Genomic DNA, 21188 nt, shown 5'->3' on the forward strand with positions numbered 1-21188 from the left:
AGATGTTAGGAGCTCAAAAGAGTAACATACAGAAAGGCCGGGGGCCTTCTGAGCAGAACTGACAGAGAAAGCAAAATGCCTGTAGAACAATCTGCTGCTGTGGGGTTGTCTATATGAGAACATTGAAAAAAATCAGTTTGAAGGAGATTTAAACGTGGATTGGTTCAAATTCATTGAAAATACTTCTCTTCCAAAATGAATTACCCTAGATTGAATTAAGGGCACTTTAGTTCTGAACAGCAGTGTCCACAAAGGGATTAAACTAAACTACTTACAGACGCATCTTTCATTTAGTTAATTTGGATGGATTTTCTTGAGTCTTCCTTTGACTCAATCCTTTTGACATTTTACAAATTGGGAATCACAGAAGCAGAAGTCCAGCCAGGAAGCCCAGGCCAGGCCAGGGAATGGCATTTCAACCTATAACTCCCCTGGGTGATGGTTGGATCAGGTGGAGGCAGGGATGAATGGCCATCTGAAACAAGTTTCTTTTCAGTTTTTCTGAAAGAAATTGAAAAAGATCCCTAAATTTTCCACCACAGAAATATCCATTTTTTAAAATAACTTTTTCAACCCAGAAACCAGGAAGAGTCCTGAGTAGCTTTATTATCTAGGTGTTTTTTTTACTAAAATACTGTAATGGAAAGATTGTTGACTGTGTTTAAACTAGGATTAGTAACAACCTGCTGGAGCCATTCCATTAATGGGTCAAATCCAGTCAAATGCCTGTAAGCAAATCTTCCATGCACAATTATAAAATCACTAACAACAATGACCTAATGGAGGTGGGAAACAAGAATTTTAGCATCTCTAGTAATGGATAGTTAGATGCTCTTTGCTTTTTACCAGACTATAATCATGCAGCTGTAAAATATTTCATGGGAGACATTTTTCTTTATGACATCTCTTTCAATCCATCAGAATTAGTTGAGTAAGACTAACATTGGTTTTGAATAAATTCTTCTCCAATGAATTGGGGGCATTGAAATTAAATTTTGGCAAGTCTTATTCTGTCATTTATAGACCTGGATAAAAAATGACAGAGAAATGGTCACTATTACTTGAATAAAAAACTGCAATCGATACTGGTCTTAAAAGAGTTATTTTATCAGCATTAACATGCAGCTGCACAGTGGGATTCCCTCCACCATTTGACCATCTGGAATTTTATAAAATGAGAGTGTTGTTATCAATTTCATTTGAAACACTATGAAGCTACTATGAAACTATGAATTTGCTACATAGCATGAGCTTCTGAGCTATGTTTTGCTAATTTTTTCAATCAAGTAATTAATAGAGATGGGGCCACTTTGCTGAGGATAAAATCAGAAATGTCATAAAAAATTGAAGTAGATTCTATATAGACCATTTTGAATATTTTAATATCTAGCAAAAATATCTTTGTTACTAAAAGGCCTATTCCTTGGCAGGATTGTAATGTAAACTTAAATTGGAAGTAGGGAGGCTCTGAGACATTTAATTAATTTGCTTAATACTGTATTTTATTAGAGATGTCTGCATTAGTTTCTGAGTCTGCCAAGATTTATGCACTTGGGCCCATTTACCCATAGCAAAAGAGAGAGAAACATAGGGAAGAAAAGAAAAAGGCTTTATTATTGTTTTTGTGAAAACCAAAAACTATTTTTTCTTGGCCTATGCTTTTTCACATTAAAGAAAACCTGAAAACCATAAAAATAAACATTTGTTTAAGAAAACTAAAAAGTACATTTGATAGAGAATTTTTTACTAGCTCTGATAACAGAGATTAGACTTTCACAAGCAGAGGGTGCTTTGCAATTTTCTGGTCATTAAACTTCTTTGAAACTCAGACAATCTTTTAGCCTTCAGGTCTCTCTTTTTATTGTAAAAAGAGCAGTAGTACCTCTAGCCCTGACCTCCAAGCTTGTTGCACTCAGCGGGTATGTCCAGATGAGTGCGCACATATGGTCTGTAGCACCTCAAAGCTGTTTGACGTACCGCAAACTTCACACGGCATACCTGCAAGCATTTGCTGCACTCCAAATTAGCAGCGTGGCACCAAAATATGACACTGGGAGATCCCAGTGTCAAAAAAGCTGTGGGAAAAAAGTGGTGCAGTATACATGGCAGCAACATACGCCACCAGAAGTGGAGCCTGGCTGGCCAGAGCCACATGTGCAGGGGCATGTGCAGCAGCACAAATTTGTGCCAGTGCTATTTTTGCCACAGAAAACACATGCCCCTGCATGTGGGGAAGTGCACAGAGACTTTAAATAGGAATACATGGTGTCAAAGAAACTCTGGCCTGTTGTGGTCTGAGTTCTTTGCAACAGAAGAATTCTGTTCCCCTGTCAAGAAATTAGTGAAAGCTAAGAGTTGGCATTTTCTGAGGGGTGCCTTGCATCTAAAAAGGCACCACTGGTCAATTGAAGTGGCGGGGGTAGTGATTGAACCCAGGGCTACATCTATGCAAAGTAAGCCCTAGGCTGCAGCCATCCATTGCTGTAGAGAGCAAGCAAAAAGAAGGGGATAGGAAAGTAGTAAAAATGTAACGGGACAACTTTGAGACAAAAGAAAATGGAGGTGATACTGAACAATGGAAGGAGCAAAATGGTGATAGAAACAACTAGTTCTTGTGAAAATGAACAGGATCTAAGATAAAAAGCAATCAATGGGAAAGAAAGCTGGTCCTTTCTCTCCTTCCAGGCCCACTGAAGCTTAACGGCACCTGACTCATTACGGCTCTTTTGAAAATACCAGCCTCCATTGTTTTCAAGGTCTTATTGAGGCAAGAGGAGGACGAAATTGCTTAATAATAGGGGCATGCAAAACAGGCCCTATTTGATTCGGATTCGGCCTAGATCAGGGACAGTGATTTGATTCGTCGATTCGGATCACTGTCCCTGATTCGATTTGGCCAATTCCGAATCTGACGATTTGATGCTGATCCGGTGAATCAGCAATTTGGACACAGGCACAACTTTAAAAGCTTTTTCTACATATTGAGGTAGCAGCGCGGCTTGTGATGGCTGCAATGGTGGGGTTCATGGAGCGTCCCACAGCAGTGCGGGGGGCTCTCCAGCATGCTCAGCGGCGAACCCAGAAATGAACCGGAAGTACTTCTGGGCCTGTTGGGGAGTGCGCTAGGGCCCCCACACCCTGTGCCCCCCCTGCCCAGCAATTAGCTGCAGAAGGGACCCCGGGTGCCCCCCAGACCCAGGAGGCACCAGTTGCTGAGCTGGGGGAGCAAGGTGGGCCCGGCACCACACTCCCCAGTGGACCTGGAAGTGGACCAGAAGGGCTTCTGGTCCACTTCCAGATCTGCTGCTGAGCGCGCTGGGGAGCCTGCCATGCTTTTGTGGCATGCTGCATCTGCCCCAGCACTGCAGTGATGAGAGCCCCTGCTACCTAGAGGTATGTAGAAAAAACATTTAAAGCTGTGTCTACATCTGAAACACCGAATCTGTCTGAATGGATTCAGAGAGATTAAAAGGTCCTCTGATTTGATTCAGAGATTTGGCCATGGAATCAGGCCAAATCTCCACTGAATCGAATCAGGGACTGACGCTTCACACAGCCCTACTTAATAAGTGTTTCCTTATGGGATCAGGTTGGCTTTCTGGGTGTGGAGTACTGGCTCCATCATTATGTGTTTGGATGATGAGGTATTAGGATGACTCAGGGTGGTCAATTCTCCTGTGAACAGAAGCACCAAATCCCAGCTAACACAATTCTCCACCAGAGGCCCAGTTCTCTAATGTGTATATTCTTACTTTAATGCTCATATCAGACTTCTCTAAGCACTCATGCTCCTGGAAGAGGAATCCATGTTTCTCACTCAGGCTGCTTGGAAAGCTGTGATTCTTAGTTAATGCTGCAGTTCAAACTATGATACAGGTACTGCTCTTAACAACACTTCTGAAACAACCATATACTTAGCAGGGCACATGAACAAATTCAGCATCCTTTCTTATATTGTTTCACAATGGGCCAGGTGTAGAATGCGGTCTTATTTTACAGCTTCCGGTAATAGTTAGAGCTGTATGGCAAGAAAATCTTTAGCAAACCCAACCTAGCTGTAAACACAACGATGGTCTCTATGCAGTTAGCCCTGCCTATCACACAGCTGAATAGAGAATGCCATTTAGAGTCAATACTCGCTATATTCCATTGTCCATTGAAGAGCTCCATAAGATATGGGGTGTAGTTTGCTACCAGACATTCCCCTACCCAAAACAATGATCCACCAGGCTCTAAATCTAATGGAAAAATTCTGCTTCCAATGTAACCCTGGGACTAATACTCACAATTTGATGGAGTCTCAATTTACACCTGGTGTAACTGGGAGCAGAGTTAGGCCGCATGCTCTTTGTGTGCACTCTGTTATATGAAGAAAATGCCTCCCCAAATACAGGCTGCGGTATGCAATTAAAATTAATGAGAACGTAGGGCCTACCACTTTGTGTGTGATGGAAAGTTGGGAAGTAATTACTGGTAGGTCATGCCTACATCTCTCTCTCCATTTTGATTGGCTAATTAGTCATTTAAATAAGGTTCATGGCTAGCCTGAGAAAGGGAAATTCACAAATGATTGCCATACAAAACCAAGACTTCATCTTGTGAAGGTTTTTGAGACTTGGATCTGCAGGTTCTAAAAAAGCAACTCAAGCCAGCAAATCAAGGTAATGCTAATTGTACTGGTCTGTTGTGGATAAGGCTAGATATTTGTTGTGTAGGGGATCCTTAGGGTTAGGGCTACTTCCATCAAACATTTTGGTACACTTAGCTGAAAAGTACTTTTGCTGTCAACTTCCCAGCTTGTGACAGAAGATCAATGATTATCCACCATTTGGAGTAATGAAATTGGTGGGACTGAACTGTGAATTTTCTATGTGAAGGGATGTAATTATGAAAAGGATTATCATGGGCAAATAGATATTTTGTTTAGCTGGACAATGTCAGGCCTGCAGGATAAGGAGGATATCATTTAACTAGCCTGCATCTTCCAAGATACTTTAGTGTTTGAAAGCAGAGCAGGCAGAATAGAGTTTTAACGATAATAGTAATGTTGCACATACCATACCAAGTCTGTATAGCATTCATAATGAAATATTAGTGGCATTTAATTTTACTATACAATTTGTTATTTGATTTTTCAAATCCCAAACAATTCATACTAGTATTCCCACAAGAGATACCTTACAGCCTATAATCTTAGCATGAACTGGCTATGGGAATTCAGCAGTCCCCAGATTTAATGATTGAAAATGAATGGGATTTTCATGTAATAATGTACTTGTATTGATAATGATACAGTTTGTTCAGTGCACTATTTAATTTCCAGGAGCTAAAACTAATCTAAAATTCCCACAACAATTCTGTTCCAGGTAGAGCTCTGAAATATGAATGTCTGGATGCTGACGTTATGCCTCCTAGGCACAGGGTTTGCTTTGCCAGTAAGTCATATGCTTATATATCAAATTCTAGGTTGTTTGTTAGGGGAAAATACCTACCAATTTGCCTCTTGGCTTTAATTCCATGTATAGATGAATATGATTTGGCAACACAAATTGTACAGCGGGGAGTATACTGACAAGAGAACAGCTCTTGAAAATCAACTTCTAGGAGAACATTTTCCAAATGTTCAGCATTTTGTAGTTCCTGTTGTTCTCAAGGGAGATGCTGGGTGTTGAAGTGTTTGGAAAACCTGCTCCATTGGGATTTCACTTCTCTAATATACAGATCCTCCATGCATGAGAATTCAGCACTCAAGGAAACTCCAGATTTTACAGCTAGCATAGCAGTTTGTTCCCTGTTAAAATATGCTCATTTGAAAAATATATTTCTATCTTTTGCATTTCAAGACACATTTAAGATCCTCTAGGCAAGTCATAAAGTTCACAAGAGAGTCCTACAATAGGTTGTCATTTTTACCACTTTGTTTGTTTATTCTAGTATTATTTTTCCCCATCTCTACAAATCTGTTGAAGAAATGCAGAGAGGGAGAATTAGAAAACGAGAATTAGACTTGTAAAAATTCCCAGGAATCAGACTGAACAGAAAGTGTTCAGCATTCTAAACAAAAGGTACAGTTTTCAGAAGTGCTCGGTGTTGACCTTGATTTGGCTTCCATTAAAATCAATGAGATGTTGGCCAAAGGATCAAAGCTAAGCCAACAGGAGTTCTGCTATTGACTTCAGGGAAAGGAGAGATAGGCTACTGTTAAGTAGGTTTTTTAAATCCTCTTCTTCTCACAAAATGCATATATGGTGAAGCTGGTTGAAAAACCCAAAACATATTTATTAAAAGTTTTGCATGATTTGTCTCTTTTTACCGATTTTAAAATTAACACAATTCTTTGGATGCTTTGAACAACGCCAGGGTATGTGTATGCAAAGAGCCACCTCTTGGAAGGAAGGTCCCAAAGTCCGCAGTGTAATTTAACACAATCTTTTGTGAAAGAAAAACTAAGCTTCCAAATATTACTTCTGGACCTGCAGGAGAAAGGAGGATGTGATTTTGCTCCCTCTAGTCTTTTGTCTTATACTTAAGCCCTCAATTCTGTATACTTACACTTGTTTGACTTGTAATTAGCTGCAAGTAGGTCCATAGGGATCACTGCATTGAATGACATTATTCAGTCTGTTTTATATTAGGGCACAGTGGCAGAGCAGGTAAGGGGGTATTACTATGGCTCTAGCCGTGCAAGTTTGAGTTTTCATCTGGATCTGTGCCAAAATCCCTAGTACAATCCAGCCATACATGGTAACTGGTCATTCAGGCTGGGGAGTCAAAGGCAACTGAACTTGGAGCTGGCCACATCACTCCATTGTGTACCACTGGCTACAGAAACTGGCATGTCTTAATCACACTAGCCTGATGGGTTGCTAGGCTCAGGATGGACCTTTCACACTTTTTTGGTCCATTAACTATGCATTCATTCAAAACAGAGAAGCTCAAGTAGGACAGAGTGATCTCTCTTTCAGCACAGCCAATAGCTTCATGGCTGGGACACCTCTATGGGGAAGTGAGAGATTGAAGTTCAAGTTCTTGCCCTGTTAATTCTGATTATCGATTTAGGCCTCAACCTAGTCCCTTTTCCTCCCTCAATGAACACTGTCATCACTGGTCTCTTTCTAGTTTTGGTCACAACTTGTACACCTGTTCTTGTCAAAACGGAAAAAAGGTTTGGCAGGACATTTCTGATTAACCTCAGTTGTGAAGCTTTGTGGCAGGGACTCTTTCTTTTGTCCCTGCCTTTTAATTGGGATCTATGGATCCTACCATAATGTTAATATAATAATATAAATAGCAATAAAGTGGGGACATGCACAACTGTAGAGGTCCAACTGCTGTGATAATTTTTTATGTTTGTTAATCTTCTATTATGTGAATCCATAGCATCATCCCTAGCTACAGAACACTGACTTCTCCCTAATATCTTTACCTTCACACCTCCGTAGGCCCAGGTGAGGAATATATAACCTCTCAAAGCCGGGTGCTAATAGCTGTTCTGTTTGCTTGTAGATGTACCCTCAGCATACTGGGACACGTGGAATGGCTAGTATGAGCTTTGAGGTATATGTTTTTCCATTGTTGTGTATATGGCAACCATTTACTTAAAACCCTTGTTGTAACTAGTACAGCGTGGGTGAGATGAAGCAGGAGGAAGAACAAGCAACTCAGGATTTCACTATCCAGAAAAATGACTTCTCACAGCTAAAGAGGGCCCCCCTCCCCTGGCTAATTAACTGAGTAAAATATTCCAAAGTAGACCTGGTTAAAGATGGCATGTGGCTCCCCCTCCTGCTAAATTTCATGAGAATTTTGCAATTTCTTTTTCCAGTGCCTGCATCTATATATAGAGAGAGCAGATTTAACTTTTAACAATAACCAAATATCTTTTTGAAATCCCCAAATTAGGGAAAATAAAACTAACTCCCATACCAGAAAAGCTTGTCATGGTTTGGTTTTACAGTTAGGTCTCCTTTTTGATGCATTCAGAAGAGTTCACTCCTTTAACAATCCTTTCGAGCAGATCAGCCCCCTACCCTCTTGGCTTGGTTCCTGGCTTTTTTCCTCAAGAGAACAATATTAATAGTTTTCTGCCAACCCCTTGATGGTCTCTTTATGTCATCTGAGTAATATGGACAGTGTAACCTAACTCCTTAACTTCTATGTTTGAATCAATCCTTGCTACTTCTGCAAAAACATAAATTGGCAATTAACAAGGTATATTTTACCTAAATGCAAAAATATTCCTGAGTGAGATTTTCAACAAAACAAAATCAACTGTCCCCAAATATTAACTTTGTTGCCTCAATCTCCCACCTTTTGGGTAAGATAATGCTTTCCAGCTTGAAGAAATCAATGCTGTATCAGCTCATTAATATGTTCACTAGTGATGGGCAAACTTCAAGTCAGTAAAAAATGCCTAAGGGAGTTAGACACTCAAATCCAGTTGAAATATAAAGTAAATCGCATATTTAATTTCCTTAGGTTCCTTTGAAAATCCCTACCCTGGAAGCTAATGCCTAGCCAAACTTTACTGCTCTGGAATTGTATGAACAGAGTCTATCATGAGTTTTCTAGTACTTTCTGGCTTCAGGGAAATGAGACTGTTTCAGAGTGGCTTCAAAACAAAAGTCACAGTGACAAAGAACACTAAAAAGAAAAGAAAGATTTCAGACAAGATGTAGGCATCTCCTCAGTTACAGTGTTAGGAGAGGGTGGTGGTGGTTACTATGACCTAGCATGTATAAGTTACTTTACAAAGATAAGCCCCTGTCTTTAAGAACTCCCATTTTAAACAGAGAACAAATAAGTGAAGCACAAGTTTACTGTTCAGTTTTACTTCATTGGAACCAGCATCTTTTATATAGCCTTGGCTTCAACTTAGCTAATGTGAGTGTATGTGTATGGGTGGAAACTGGAATTTTCATGAACTCTCAAAGCTGGCTAAACAGCTCCCATTAAGAGGCAATGGTATAATTCCCCTTGGCTTCCCTCTACTCTGGTCAAACTTAATGGTAAAACTCCTGACTGACTCCTATGGGAGTAGAGTTAAGCAAACACTGCATGCTTTTGAAAATACCAACCTTAGTACTGAGTTCAGTGAATCTGCACAAAGGGATCAGAAAGTCTGTTGGTTATATGCCATGATTCAGCCATGACAAGGAGCAAATGATGGAATAAAAAGACTATTCTATTTTACCACTTCACTAATGCCACAAATACTAAGTGAAGTATTGAAGAAATATTACAGTATTGTAATGATTTTTTTTAACTTAGTGCAAAAGCTCTGCAAGTAATGCAGCTGCACTCCAGCATAATATGGTAAAATTTAAACACACAAGCAGTCCAGTTAAAGACACCACTGATTGAAGGTAATGTGATGTGAATAAAATTAACATATCTATAAGTGCTTTGCCGAGTTTGGTCCTGAATAATGTCCCAAACTTTCAAAATTCAAGCTTCACAGGATGTTTCTAACAATATTTTTACATATAATTTTCATATTTGTCAAGCTTCTCAGGTGCATCTTCTTTCCTTATTTCATATATAAACATAATACATAAAACTCCAGCATAATGATGAGCTGCCGTTACCTGTTAGTTGGTATAGATTCAGTATGGTTTGTATTATACTAAGCATAATATGACGGTCATTCCATGCTTCATAAAGAGGTATTAGAGATACTGTGTAGTTGATTGTTCTGCTTCTAAGGAAGGATTTCTCATAATCACTCAACAGTAGATAATAGTTTGTATTAGCATTTAGATGAACGGTGAGGATGTCATTAGTAAAAGATTTTTCTGTTTGTTCGTCAGAAGATGAGACAATATGGTCGACAAAACATGAACATGCTTCCACAGGTACCTATTTATTTTAAAACACTTATTATTTTGAGAAATTTGTGAATATTTTGGAAAGGTACGTTACTTTATATACACATTTCACAATACTGTTCTATTTGTCAATTTCTTTTCTATAGTAGCAATAAATAGGTAGCAAAGTGGTATTAGTGGCTGTGGACACTGAAATTATTGGCATTTCAGCCTAAAGACAGCTTCATAGGAATGATGATAACTCTAGGTTTTAGTGACTAAGCATCAAATTAAACACTTAATACCCCTTTCTACCTAGAAAACTCAAATGTGTGTGGTCATTAGGGATCATATGCAGAAACAGTTCTGTTGCATATACCCAGACTGAAATAAAGCTTATTCTTTGAATACAAATTATGAAAAAACCTCCCAGAATTTTGAAGAGGTTTCGTTTTTGTGGCTGGTTTGTATGGTGCCATACACTGAATGTGTAGCATACTATCATCCTGATGCCAGCAATCAGCCAACTGTCAGCATTAGGATCCCGACAGCCCCAGGTCTGGAACCTGGCTGGGGACTGCTCTGGCTCCAATGCTGACAGTCAGCTGATTGTCAGCACTGGGATGTGAATTCACCAGAACCCAGCACCTTAAAAAGCCTTGCCCTGCAGTCTCCAAAAGGCCCTTTAAGGTGCAAGATCCTAGTGAGCCTCAGGGCATGGGGCAGCTCTGGGGTCTGGGACACAGCCTCTCGGATCAGGAAGGGGAAAGCCTGGGTCTGAGCTGGGACAGGGCTGCTTGGTGCCAAATCCTGGTCCTGAGCTGAGCATCAGGGTCTGGCACAAGGCAACCAAGGGGGCCAGGACAAAGCCACCCCTGCACAATTGGTGGGATTGGCGTGGGGGCAGTTCCAGGTTCTGAACCCAGCTGCTTTAATCCTGGGGGATGCCAGGCATGCAGCTGGGGATGGGGGTGTGCAGCGGCACATGCCAGTTTAAAGATGCACCTATGCAAGCAGCAGGAGGTGGCAAAAGTTCCTTAATCCCAGCTGCTACCGTGGGACTGCTCTTTAAATGGGCAAGAGCATCTGGGCATGGGGGAACTTTCCCCATCCTCAGCCACACTTACCTCTTTAAAAAGGCATCCAGCAGGAGCACCTGGAGATGGAGAAATGCCTCCCATCCCCTCCTGGACACACCATTTTAAGGGGTGTCCAACATGTGCAGCAGGGGATGGGGAAAGCTCCTCCATCCCCAGCTGTATTCACCCATTTAAATGGGAGCTGGGGATGAGGGAGCTTGCATGGGTGCCTCTTCAAATTGGCAAGTGTAGTGTGGGGTGGGGGAGTTTCCTCATCCCTCACTACACCATGGGGGGCATTGGGAGCTTGACATCAGGGAGCCTCTCTCTGATGTTGAGCTTTTAGCACCCAGGAACATAAGAAGGCAGTCAGGCAGGCCTTCAGATGGGGCACCCAGCTGCACGCCTGCCTTCTAAAGGTCTGGGGCAGTGTGAACTCAGCATCAGTGAAAGGCTCCCCGATGTCAGGCTCACTGCATTCCAGATCTTTAAAAATGTCTTTAACATCCGCCAGCAATCTTAGTCTCCTCTCTGTAAAACAGAGATAGTGATACTTGACTTCATCACAGGGGAGAGATGAGGATAAATTTGCAGGACTGTGAGATGTTCAGACACACAGCACTGGGACTTCATCAAGTAATTCTCCTTGAAAATTGTTATCAGCATTCAAGGATGATTTTTAGCCCTTGCTTTCAAATACTCAGCACTTTCCATTTTGCTAATGTGTCCAGTGCTAAAACAGTGATGAGGTCAAATGTTAGAAAAATTAGGCAGGCTTAACTTGGCCCTCTACTCTCACCAGTCTACAATTAGGCCAGGTCCAGACATTATACTTTTACTGGTATAAGTGATTGGAAACAGATCTATACCCATAACAGAACAGAAATTTGCCACACAAAACTGGACTATACCCATAACAAAACAGAAATTCAGCACACATAAACTGATTTTAAAATGGAAGAACCCAATCTAAGATGCCCACCGCCCTGACCAAAGTGTGAATGTGTGTTCTGTTTGCTGCTGATCTAAACTATACCACTTACAGAAAAAACTGTGTAACTTAGACTGATTCCACCTTGGGCTTTCTGAATGTCTGTACCTAGCCCTTGTGTATGTCTATGACATACATCAGTAACAGCTGACATCATAAACCCCATAACTTATGGAGTCCAGGAACTTTCTGACAAAGCTTGTATGCTGCCTCTATCCCAGCTTACAATGTAAAGACCATTTAGCTGGATCATGAATGTGAATCAGAACTGAAGAGGCACATAATCAAAAAAGCATCTAATCACTGTGATTGGGAAAAGGTTAAAATAGCTGTAAAAATCCCCAGTGATTGTTGTCTTGTAATCCCCAGTGGCCTTCACACCCTTAAAATATTATCAAAGTTTTTGCATCTGCAAAACTGAACTGTGTCTCCCTCAAGTTTTAACGAGGGCATGAAATATGATGGTAGGATGGTGCTCACCAAGTCTTGTCCAGTACATGGGTATAATAAAAACTGGCATAAAAGCAGCCTGAAAATGTCTCCCTCTGCTTTCCCCAATCTCTTAGTATGGTCGATACGACTACGGTGAACCATTTAATTCAGTCTGGCTGCATGGTCTTCTACCACCACACTCTTCATTTCCATGGTTACAGCGAAGACCACAGGAACATGAGACCCAACAGGTGAGCATTTTCTCGGCATTGTCTACTTGCCAGGACTCCAGAAACTGTGTTCAGGAAATCAGTAAAGGCTCATGCAAGTCAGAAGCACTCTGGAAATGCACCTGCCTATGAGCAGCAGAAGTTAGCCATTTGTGAAGACCTACTGTAGGCCATTTGTAGCAGACACACTGACAAAATGTCTGTCTTGGTTCTGAAAGTTCTGTTTTCCTATGAATGTCACTCAGTCACCCCAAGGAAACAGATGAAAGAACGTCATTTAGTGATCATGATCAGCAACAAAATCTTAAGGGAATCAGATAGCCTAAATCCATTGAACCAGGCAAAATTTTCTGAGCATCTTTAAAAAAACCAGCTGCTTCTATGGGGCAAGATGGTCTGGTAGCTAAGAGAGCTTAATACCTGATCTGGAATACCTAGATTGCAAATCTCTGATTTGGAATACTCAAAGTCAGTTCCCTGCTCCATCCGAGATACCTAGTGTACCCTTGGGGAGCTAGGCCATGACACCTAATCTCACATAGGCACCTAATTCAGAGTTGTAGGCAGATGCCTCAGTTCCAGAGAGAGGTATTATTTCAGAGACCCCATCCCTTTGGCATTTCCTATTGGCTGCTTTATGTGTTCCCTTCCGATCCTAGGCATCAAGAGTTCCCCATTTAAAGTGTTGGGAATTTCAAGTTCTGGCCCCACAGCCTGATTTTTAGGCACAGCAATAGTCAGTGCTATTAAGTTCTGGAATCTGGCTGCAAGTCTCTCTGCATCTCAGTACCCCATCTATAAAGTAGATAGTACCTTGCCTCACAGGTGCATTGGGAAGATAAATGGTATGGTTTAAGCAGGAAGGGGTATAGAGATTCCTAAGATGGATAGAGGCCTCTAAGTGAGAGAAATCAAGACTCTTCTTTTCATAGTTTCATAGTTTCATAGTAGCTAGAGTCGGAAGGGACCTAGGTAGATCATCTAGTCCGACCCCCTGCCTTAGCAGGAAAGAGCACCGGGGTCAGATGACCCCGGCAAGGTGCTCATCTAACTTCCTTTTAAAAATCCCCAGGCTAGGAGCCTGCACCACTTCCCCTGGAAGCTGGTTCCAGGCCCTAGCCGCCCTGACTGTGAAGTAGCGCCTCCTAATATCTAATCTAAACTTACCCTCCGCCAGTTTGTGACCGTTATTCCTGGTCACTCCTGGCAGCGCACGGGGGAACAGGGACTCCCCCAATACCTGCTGATCCCCCCTGACCAGTTTGTAGCAGGCCACAAGGTCCCCCCTTAACCTTCTCTTGTGGAGGCTAAACAGGTTCAGGTCCCGTAGCCTCTCCTCATAAGGCCTGCCCTGCTGACCCCTGATCATACGAGTGGCCCTCCTCTGAACCCTTTCCATATTGTCCACGTCCCTCTTGAAGTGTGGCGCCCAGAACTGGACGCAGTACTCCAGCTGCGGCCTGACCAGTGCCGCATAGAGGGGGAGGATCACCTCCCTGGACCTGCCCGAGATGCATCTGTGGATGCATGACAGGGTACGATTGGCCTTCTTGACTGCCTCCCCACACTGCCGGCCCATGTTCATCTTGGAGTCAATGACGACTCCAAGATCCTTTTCCGTCTCCGTGCTGGCAAGAGGGGAGTTCCCCAACCTGTAAGTGTGGTGCCGGTTCTTCCTCCCCATGTGCAACACCTTGCACTTATCAGTGCTAAACCCCATCCTATTCTCATCCGCCCACCGTTGCAACCTGTCAAGGTCAGCTTGTAGCCTATTGCACCCTTCTAGTGCGCCCACATCCCCCCACATCTTAGTGTCATCAGCAAACTTGAACAGGGTGCTTTCTACCCCCTCATCCAAGTCACTGATGAAGATGTTGAACAGTGCGGGCCCGAGGACCGAGCCCTGCGGAACCCCACTGCCCACGTCCTTCCAGGTCGAGAAGAACCCATCCACTACCACCCTCTGGGTGCGGCCCTCCAACCAGTTGGCGACCCATTTGACCGTGTGGGCATCGACACCACAGTCTCCCAGCTTTTTGATGAGGACAGGGTGAGAGACAGTGTCGAAAGCCTTCCGGAAGTCCAAAAAGACTACATCCACAGCAACCCCTGCGTCTAATGATTTGGTGACCTGATCGTAAAAGGCCACCAGGTTGGTCTGACAAGACCTGCCACTGATGAACCCATGTTGGTTGCCCCTGAGCATGCATTCCCCCGCAAGGCCCTCCTGGATGTGTGCCAGGATAATTTTTTCAAAGAGCTTACCCGGGATTGAGGTCAGACTAACTGGCCTGTAATTTCCCGGGTCCTCTTTTTTTCCCTTTTTGAAGATAGGGACCACATTGGCCCTCTTCCAGTCCTCCGGCACCTCGCCAGAGCACCATGAGTGCTCATAGAGCCGCGCCGGGGTCCCGCAATGACCTCGGCCAGTTCCTGTAGAACCCTAGGGTGAAGATCGTCCGGACCAGCGGACTTGAACACGTCCAGCCTCTCCAGAAGTACCCTAACTAACTCCTCGCTAACCCTTGGCCCAGGCGTGGCTCTCTCGGGGCCCGAGGGGGGCCCAGCAGGGAGGTGGCTGAACTGGTCCCTACTTAGGAAGACAGAGGCAAAGAAATCGTTAAATATGTTAGCTTTGTCATCTGGCGTGATGACTAAGGTGCCCATCGTGTCCTGCAGGGGCCCCACATTACCCGGGACCCTCTTTTTACCCCCTATGTATTTGAAGAAGGACTTCTTATTGTCCTTAATCTGGGAAGCTAGTCCTACCTAGTACCTATTTTAAATTTAGTTTGGAAAAAATGGCATTGTGTAAATAGCGTATGTTAATTATGCACCCTTAACACTTACAGTCAGGATGTTGGAAAGGTAATACTGAGTACACCTTGAGATTCTGTCCTCTTCCAGGTGATTAGAGGGGACTGTGGACCTAGATGTAAACACAGTTGTAGAAAACAATCTGTTTTCATCACATTGCATAAGAAAAAATGTTATGACAACTGTAAAGTCTGCACTGTAACATACTGGATTAGGAATTACTTGCAAATAATATAGATAAAAGACAAGGCAATTCAATGCAATGAAGCATGGGTTTTCAATGCTGGGGCCCAAAGAGGCTTCAGAGGGTTGAGACAGCAATGCTGGCCTCATTTTTCAGTAGGCTGAGTGATTCAGTTCTCTAAGTTAAATTTCTTTGATATAATTAACTACCACTCTCCTATCCTTTTTCTCCTGGCTGCACCTCTTCCTGTCACAGTATGAATATGCAATGCCTGTACATCCACCACCTCTGCCATCACAGCAGACCCCACTTCAGCCACAGCAACCAAGATTACAGGCTCAGAATCCTTCCCTGCACTCAATGCTGCCCTCAAAGCAAGGTCAAATACAGCAGAACGACGTGTTGCCACCCATCCAAGTGGGACAGCCACCACTGCAGCAAGGAGAACTGCCTGGGATTCAACAACTGATACCAGCAGACAAGCAGCTACAGGTAGCTATTGAAGGCCAAGGTGGATTAAATCAAAGCCCATGGAAATCAGTGAGTGAGCTGCCACTGGTGTGAGCAGACTTTGGATAAGGCCTGTGCAGTGGCTAATTTGTCAAGCCTACACTAATGTTTGAATGTATTTACATTAATTATACGGCGTCACCACACAATTATCTTTTATTGTGCTAAATTTCTTGAAACAACTGGACTTACAGGTGATGATTACTTGAAAAAAGATAGCAGGAACTCATGGTTTGAAAGGAGGTCAGAGAGCAAAATTCCTGTCCCTATATGGAAAAAGTGCTCGCTAGCAGGCCAGACTTATTTGGCTAGTACAGCAAAGTTTCTCTCCTTTTTTATTGCGTGTCAGTTTGTTGTTATTGAATCTTAACATTTCAAATCCATTTTACTTACTGTGTAGTTTTGTTTTCTAATGCAGTTACCAGCACTGGAATATTCAGGGCATTTGGGTCAGGTGGTAAGTGCAGTCTTTTTTATGTATCTTTCCTATTAACAGGAACATGTTACCAAAGATTTCAGGGTCTCAGGCAGTGTAATCTGTCATTTCTGCACAAGAAGCTAAGATTGCTTAAACCAACCAAGAAATTCCCCTGTGTAATAGACTTCTAAAATATAAAAATTACATTAAAAAACATATTTGAAAAAATAGTTTACAGTACAGGACATAAATTCCTCTCTCTCTGCTACAAAGCTTTCTGCTTCTATTACTTTTGCTGTTCTTGGTTGGCTGAGTTGAGTTTTTTATTGGAACACTCTGAATATTTTGTGTGTGTGTGCCTTTTTTATTGCTAGAGTATCTAAGACACATGAACGTGACTATGAATATCTACCTTGCCCTTTCAAAGCAATTGTGTTATTTGCTATATTGTCTTGTGTTGCACTGAAATATTCTGCTTATTTCTTTTGGTGAAGATGTACCCAATTGTCCATCAGTTAGTCCACCAAGGTCCAATGCAACCACAACAGCAACCAGCAGTAAGTACCTTCCCATTTTCACCCCCCAGTTCCTCTTTGCCTTTTGTATACTCATGTCATTTTAAAGTTTTCCCTTTTTCTACTTTTTTTAACTATCACTTTCTTGATGTCTAGTTGCATCCTGCCCTGTTTTACATGTCCTATGCAGCAAACCAAGGAGTAAGTCTATTGTTTATTTTCTACCTAAAAAAAGTTATCTTATACTCCAAGTGAGTTGTTACCATTGCAACACAATATAAAGTGAAAGCCTGAAATGTTCAGTGCCATGGGAGCAATTTGAATGTCCAACTCCCACAAGTTTTTATTGGGAAGTGGGTTTTAATTTGCTCAGATGACTTTCGAGATCTTAACCAAATTTTAATATAAGGTCTCTTTTAAAACCCAGAGTTCAGCAAAACAAAGTCACATTTGCATGTGGCTAGACTGATTTGTACTTCGCTCTATTTTCTTTAGGGTGCTCCTGCTAGACTTGGCATAGTGAGTTCAGAAGAAATGCTGGTACGTGACTTCATGGATTTGCTTTGTGTTATAAACATGTTCTCCACTGCAAACATATGATCACCAACAGCTGTTATAGTCCTCCTCTAATATGTAAAGGAAAGAGGACTCTCTCCCAGAATTTTTGTCACCTTTGCAATGTTTATATACTGTTAATAGGTTGACCAACACAAGCTCAGAAAGTCACCTTGGATTTTTAAAAGGCATTTTTATGTATTTCCAGAGAATAATGTTACTTTCCCACATTTCTCTTTAAGGCACTGCCAAGTGAAGGCTCTTGTGCTAAAACACTTGTGTTCCTAGAGTGAAATATATACAGAGCTTGCTTTAAGCTAAATACACTTTGAATTCTTTGTAATTTATATTCACTGAACTCCAAAGTGGGGTAAAGGGATCTTAGTGTAAAAAAGAATCAATCCTTACAGGTGCAATCAAATGCAGTGACCTGAGGGCCCTGAGTCCTTGAACTGCAAATGTACGCTGTATTTTGTTCTGGAGAAACATGATACAAAAAGCCCCAGATACAGCTTGTCTCTTCCATATAGTAAAGCAACTAAACTTTCTAGATCTCTTGATAAAATATCCATAGATAAGCATTTTCCTTTGAAGTTTTAAAAATTAAATGCCAGTTTCTATCCCACTATTAGCTACCTAGGCTGCATCCAGACATGCATGGACATTTGGTTCCCCAGGGGCAACCAGCAGCAGTGCACCTTGTGCTGCTGATAATTATCCCTGGAAACACCTGTGCCATGTGCACCCTGGCACATGGCAACTTACCCCAGTGGGGCAGGGGAGGCTGCGGTCAGCACTGGGCTGGCCCCAGCAGCCTTACCTGGGTCCTGGGGGCCTCCCAGGGCTGCAGCCATGTTGCTCCTGCCACATGAAGTTTGGCTGGCAGTGGAACGTGGCTCTGGCCAGCCAGGCTCCAGCTTTGGGTGGTGCATGCTGCCACCAAGTGCACTGCTCTGCTTTTTTTCTCCCATGAGTTTTTTTGACCCCTGAATATCCTCCATGCTGCTGCCCTGGAGTGTGGAGAACAACTGAACATGCAGTATGTGATGCCACTGACGTGTCTGCAGTGCCACATTCTGTACGGCTGCACTTGTCTGGATGTGGTCCTACAGGTGATCATATTTGACCCTCCTCAATCCCTGAAAAACATCTGAAGGCAAAGATGATTGAGTCTTACAAAACGTAGGTGCAGGTTGGAACAGGATTTGGTCCATTTTTTGTGAAAAAAGCTAGAAGAGATTAGTGTGACTGTGTAGCCCAGAATATAAATAGCTGTGCTTCCTGGGGACAAAAGTCGATCACTTCAGCCTGCCCTATGGCTGTTCTGATAGGCTGCCTTTTAGTGATGGCACAAAACCCGCACCAGTTCTGTCTGGCCTACTCTCAGACTAGCCACTGTGATAGCAATGCCATGGAATAACAGTTCCTCACCTTTTTTTCCCCCCAGGGAGGTAGAGGTGGGGCACCTGCCTATGGTGCCATGATTCCTGGATTCAGAGGGATGCCTCAGGACCCAGCCCTCCAGGGAGATTTCACAACGGAAGATGATAACCCTGCTACAGCACATAATCCAGCCTTCCAAGGAGGGGCCAACCAGGGCCCCTCAAGGGGCTCCCGATTTCCAGCCCTGAATCCTGCAGGCCATGGAAGTGCCATACTTTTTCCAGAGGGGACCCCAGCAGGACAGGAGGGTTTTTTGCCAAACATTAACGATATGCCAGGCCAAGAGGTCAATCCTGTTGGTCAGAGAGGAACTCTAGGGGTGACTCCAACTGCTGCAGCCCCAGAATTAACACAGGGTATCCCTGACAGCTTTATGCCCTTTGGTGCTGAGGGCACAGTACCTCTGGGTATACAGAAAGAAGTGACCGTGGACCCTACCATGTTCCCAGAATCTCAGCATACGCTCATGGCAGGAAATGGGGCTGAACAGCCACAGGTTATGCAAGATGCCTGGCATTTCCAAGAGCCCTGAGCATATTTTGGAAACATACTCATATCGTTCATGTATACCCTATGCCTGATGCACTGGCCAATGGATCTATTTATCTGCTTCTATGGCATTAGCAATAAAACATTTAAATGTGTTTATGCAGCTGTGGAAATGCTGGTGCAACTTCATTTTGTCTCTTTCCCAAATGAGAAAGAAAAAAGCTCTCTTCACATTCAAGTGATTAATAGTTCAACTAAATCCTGCAGTTAATTACCATCAGTTTCCCCCTCCCCCCTAGAAATCAGTAAAATTCCAGGTGTTTGTGGAGTGTCCCTGAGAATAAAACCAAGATGATGTATAACAATTATTTCTTTTTAAAACTTTGCCTTTAGAGAACTGAGATGCATTCTGATAGACACATTGTTTCATTCAATCAGTTAGCTGGTGTTTATGGCCCAAACCCCTGGCTTTGTTAAACATGTTAGTCTAATTCACTTGAGGGTTAGTTAGTATATAATAAACTTCTATATAACAATTTCAATGTTTCTTGTTGTTTTTAAAACAAAAAGCAAGCATATTTTCTAACTGGAGAAAGGGATTATATGCGGAGAGTGCTTTATGTCATCCAAAATGCATACACAGCCAAGTTTTGCCTTTCACAAAAAAAGGCACCAGTGAAAATGTGAGTAGATTCCTAGCTCAGAGAAAAAAAATTATACCAGATTCTGCCATGTGATTATTCATGGGCCAAGGTGTGCTGCTTAGGCTGTGGCTGGTGCGCACAGCTTAATTTTATGAATTTGATTAATGTCTAAAACAACTTGGGACACACACACACACACACTAAAAAAAATGGCCTAACTTCTCAAGCATTTTGCTGCGGTCACACAATGAAGTTTGTGAAATGACTCGGAGTCTCTCAAGGGCAGATTTTTGGCAAAAACTGGACATTCAAAACTTCACTGACATGAAAATACAACAACAATTTGTGGGGGGAGAAGTACAATTTTTTGGGCCCATACCCATAAGCATTTATACCCATAACAAACCCCACTGCTGGGAGTAGAGATGCCAGAAACGTTGTATTCAGACATCATTCAGAACCAAGGGGTCTGCTCAATTCATCATCTGAATTCTAGTCATAACATCTCGCTTAATATGAGCACAACCCACCAACTGAAGGACTAATGTACATCCCGACAAACCAATTCCACCTGCCTCATGCCAAAGCCAGTGCCCCACAAGAAATAAAGAGTGCAATGTCCCTTGACACGATGGCTTTAAATTACAATACAGAGAGCCATAGTTCCTAATCTAGCTTTAATGACCATCTGGAACAGGTCATGGGACAGGACTCTTTGGGACCCCTCCACACCAGTTTCTTTCCTGCAAGCCCCAGACTTGGGTGTGCCTCATGTGGCTTCTGCTGGCCTCCGGCCAGGTAAAGGCATGTCACAGGTCAGGTCTCAAGGTTAGGGTGGCCATCACAGAGGGCAGTCCGGTTTTCTGCTGCTCTGTCTTCTGTTGATATGAAACCCAATGCATTTATGTCCTCTATTTCTCTCTTCAGAGAAAAATAGAAGACATAAAAGCATTGGGTTTCGTATCAATAAAGGACAGAGGACAACTGGACTGTCCTCTATGATGACCACCCTACCCAAGGTGGTGGCCTCTGATCTACTGCTTTTGCTCCAAAAGAGCCCCAACTAATTTCTCAC

At 42.7% G+C, this 21188-nt stretch overlaps 1 protein-coding gene across 3 annotated transcripts; it reads left to right on the forward strand.

Moving 5' to 3' along the window:
* The first annotated feature begins 4583 nt into the window (after window positions 1-4583).
* Window positions 4584-19972, forward strand: AMBN (ameloblastin). Of its 3 annotated transcripts, XM_090037253.1 has the most exons (11): window positions 4584-4661; window positions 5367-5435; window positions 7507-7557; window positions 9810-9854; window positions 12443-12559; window positions 15795-16031; window positions 16468-16506; window positions 16962-17024; window positions 17139-17183; window positions 17478-17522; window positions 18985-19972. In XM_090037253.1, the coding sequence occupies exons 2-11, from the start codon at window positions 5382-5384 to the stop codon at window positions 19510-19512; spliced, it is 1224 nt and encodes a 407-aa protein (XP_089893379.1). In that variant the 5' UTR covers window positions 4584-4661; window positions 5367-5381; the 3' UTR covers window positions 19513-19972. The 3 variants fall into 3 exon arrangements, with proteins under 3 accessions (XP_089893379.1, XP_089893376.1, XP_089893377.1); XM_090037250.1 differs by lacking the exon at window positions 7507-7557; XM_090037251.1 differs by lacking the exons at window positions 4584-4661; window positions 5367-5435 and having other exon boundaries at window positions 7513-7557; window positions 9813-9854.
* Window positions 19973-21188: the final 1216 nt, after the last annotated feature.

This window comes from Crocodylus siamensis, chromosome 3 (genome assembly GCF_052110815.1).
Source record: "Crocodylus siamensis isolate JL-2025a chromosome 3, ASM5211081v1, whole genome shotgun sequence".
NCBI classification, from domain to species: Eukaryota; Metazoa; Chordata; order Crocodylia; family Crocodylidae; genus Crocodylus; species Crocodylus siamensis.

What these genes read in the sequence shown, in the direction of transcription:
- AMBN (XM_090037253.1), top strand. Translation starts at nt 5,382, where the DNA reads ATGAATGTCTGGATGCTGACGTTATGCCTCCTAGGCACAGGGTTTGCT. An exon ending in GCACAGGGTTTGCTTTGCCA is followed by an intron (nt 5,436 to 7,506) that starts GTAAGTCATATG and finishes GTTTGCTTGTAG; the next exon opens with ATGTACCCTCAGCATACTGG. An exon ending in AACCACAACAGCAACCAGCA is followed by an intron (nt 17,025 to 17,138) that starts GTAAGTACCTTC and finishes CTTGATGTCTAG; the next exon opens with TTGCATCCTGCCCTGTTTTA.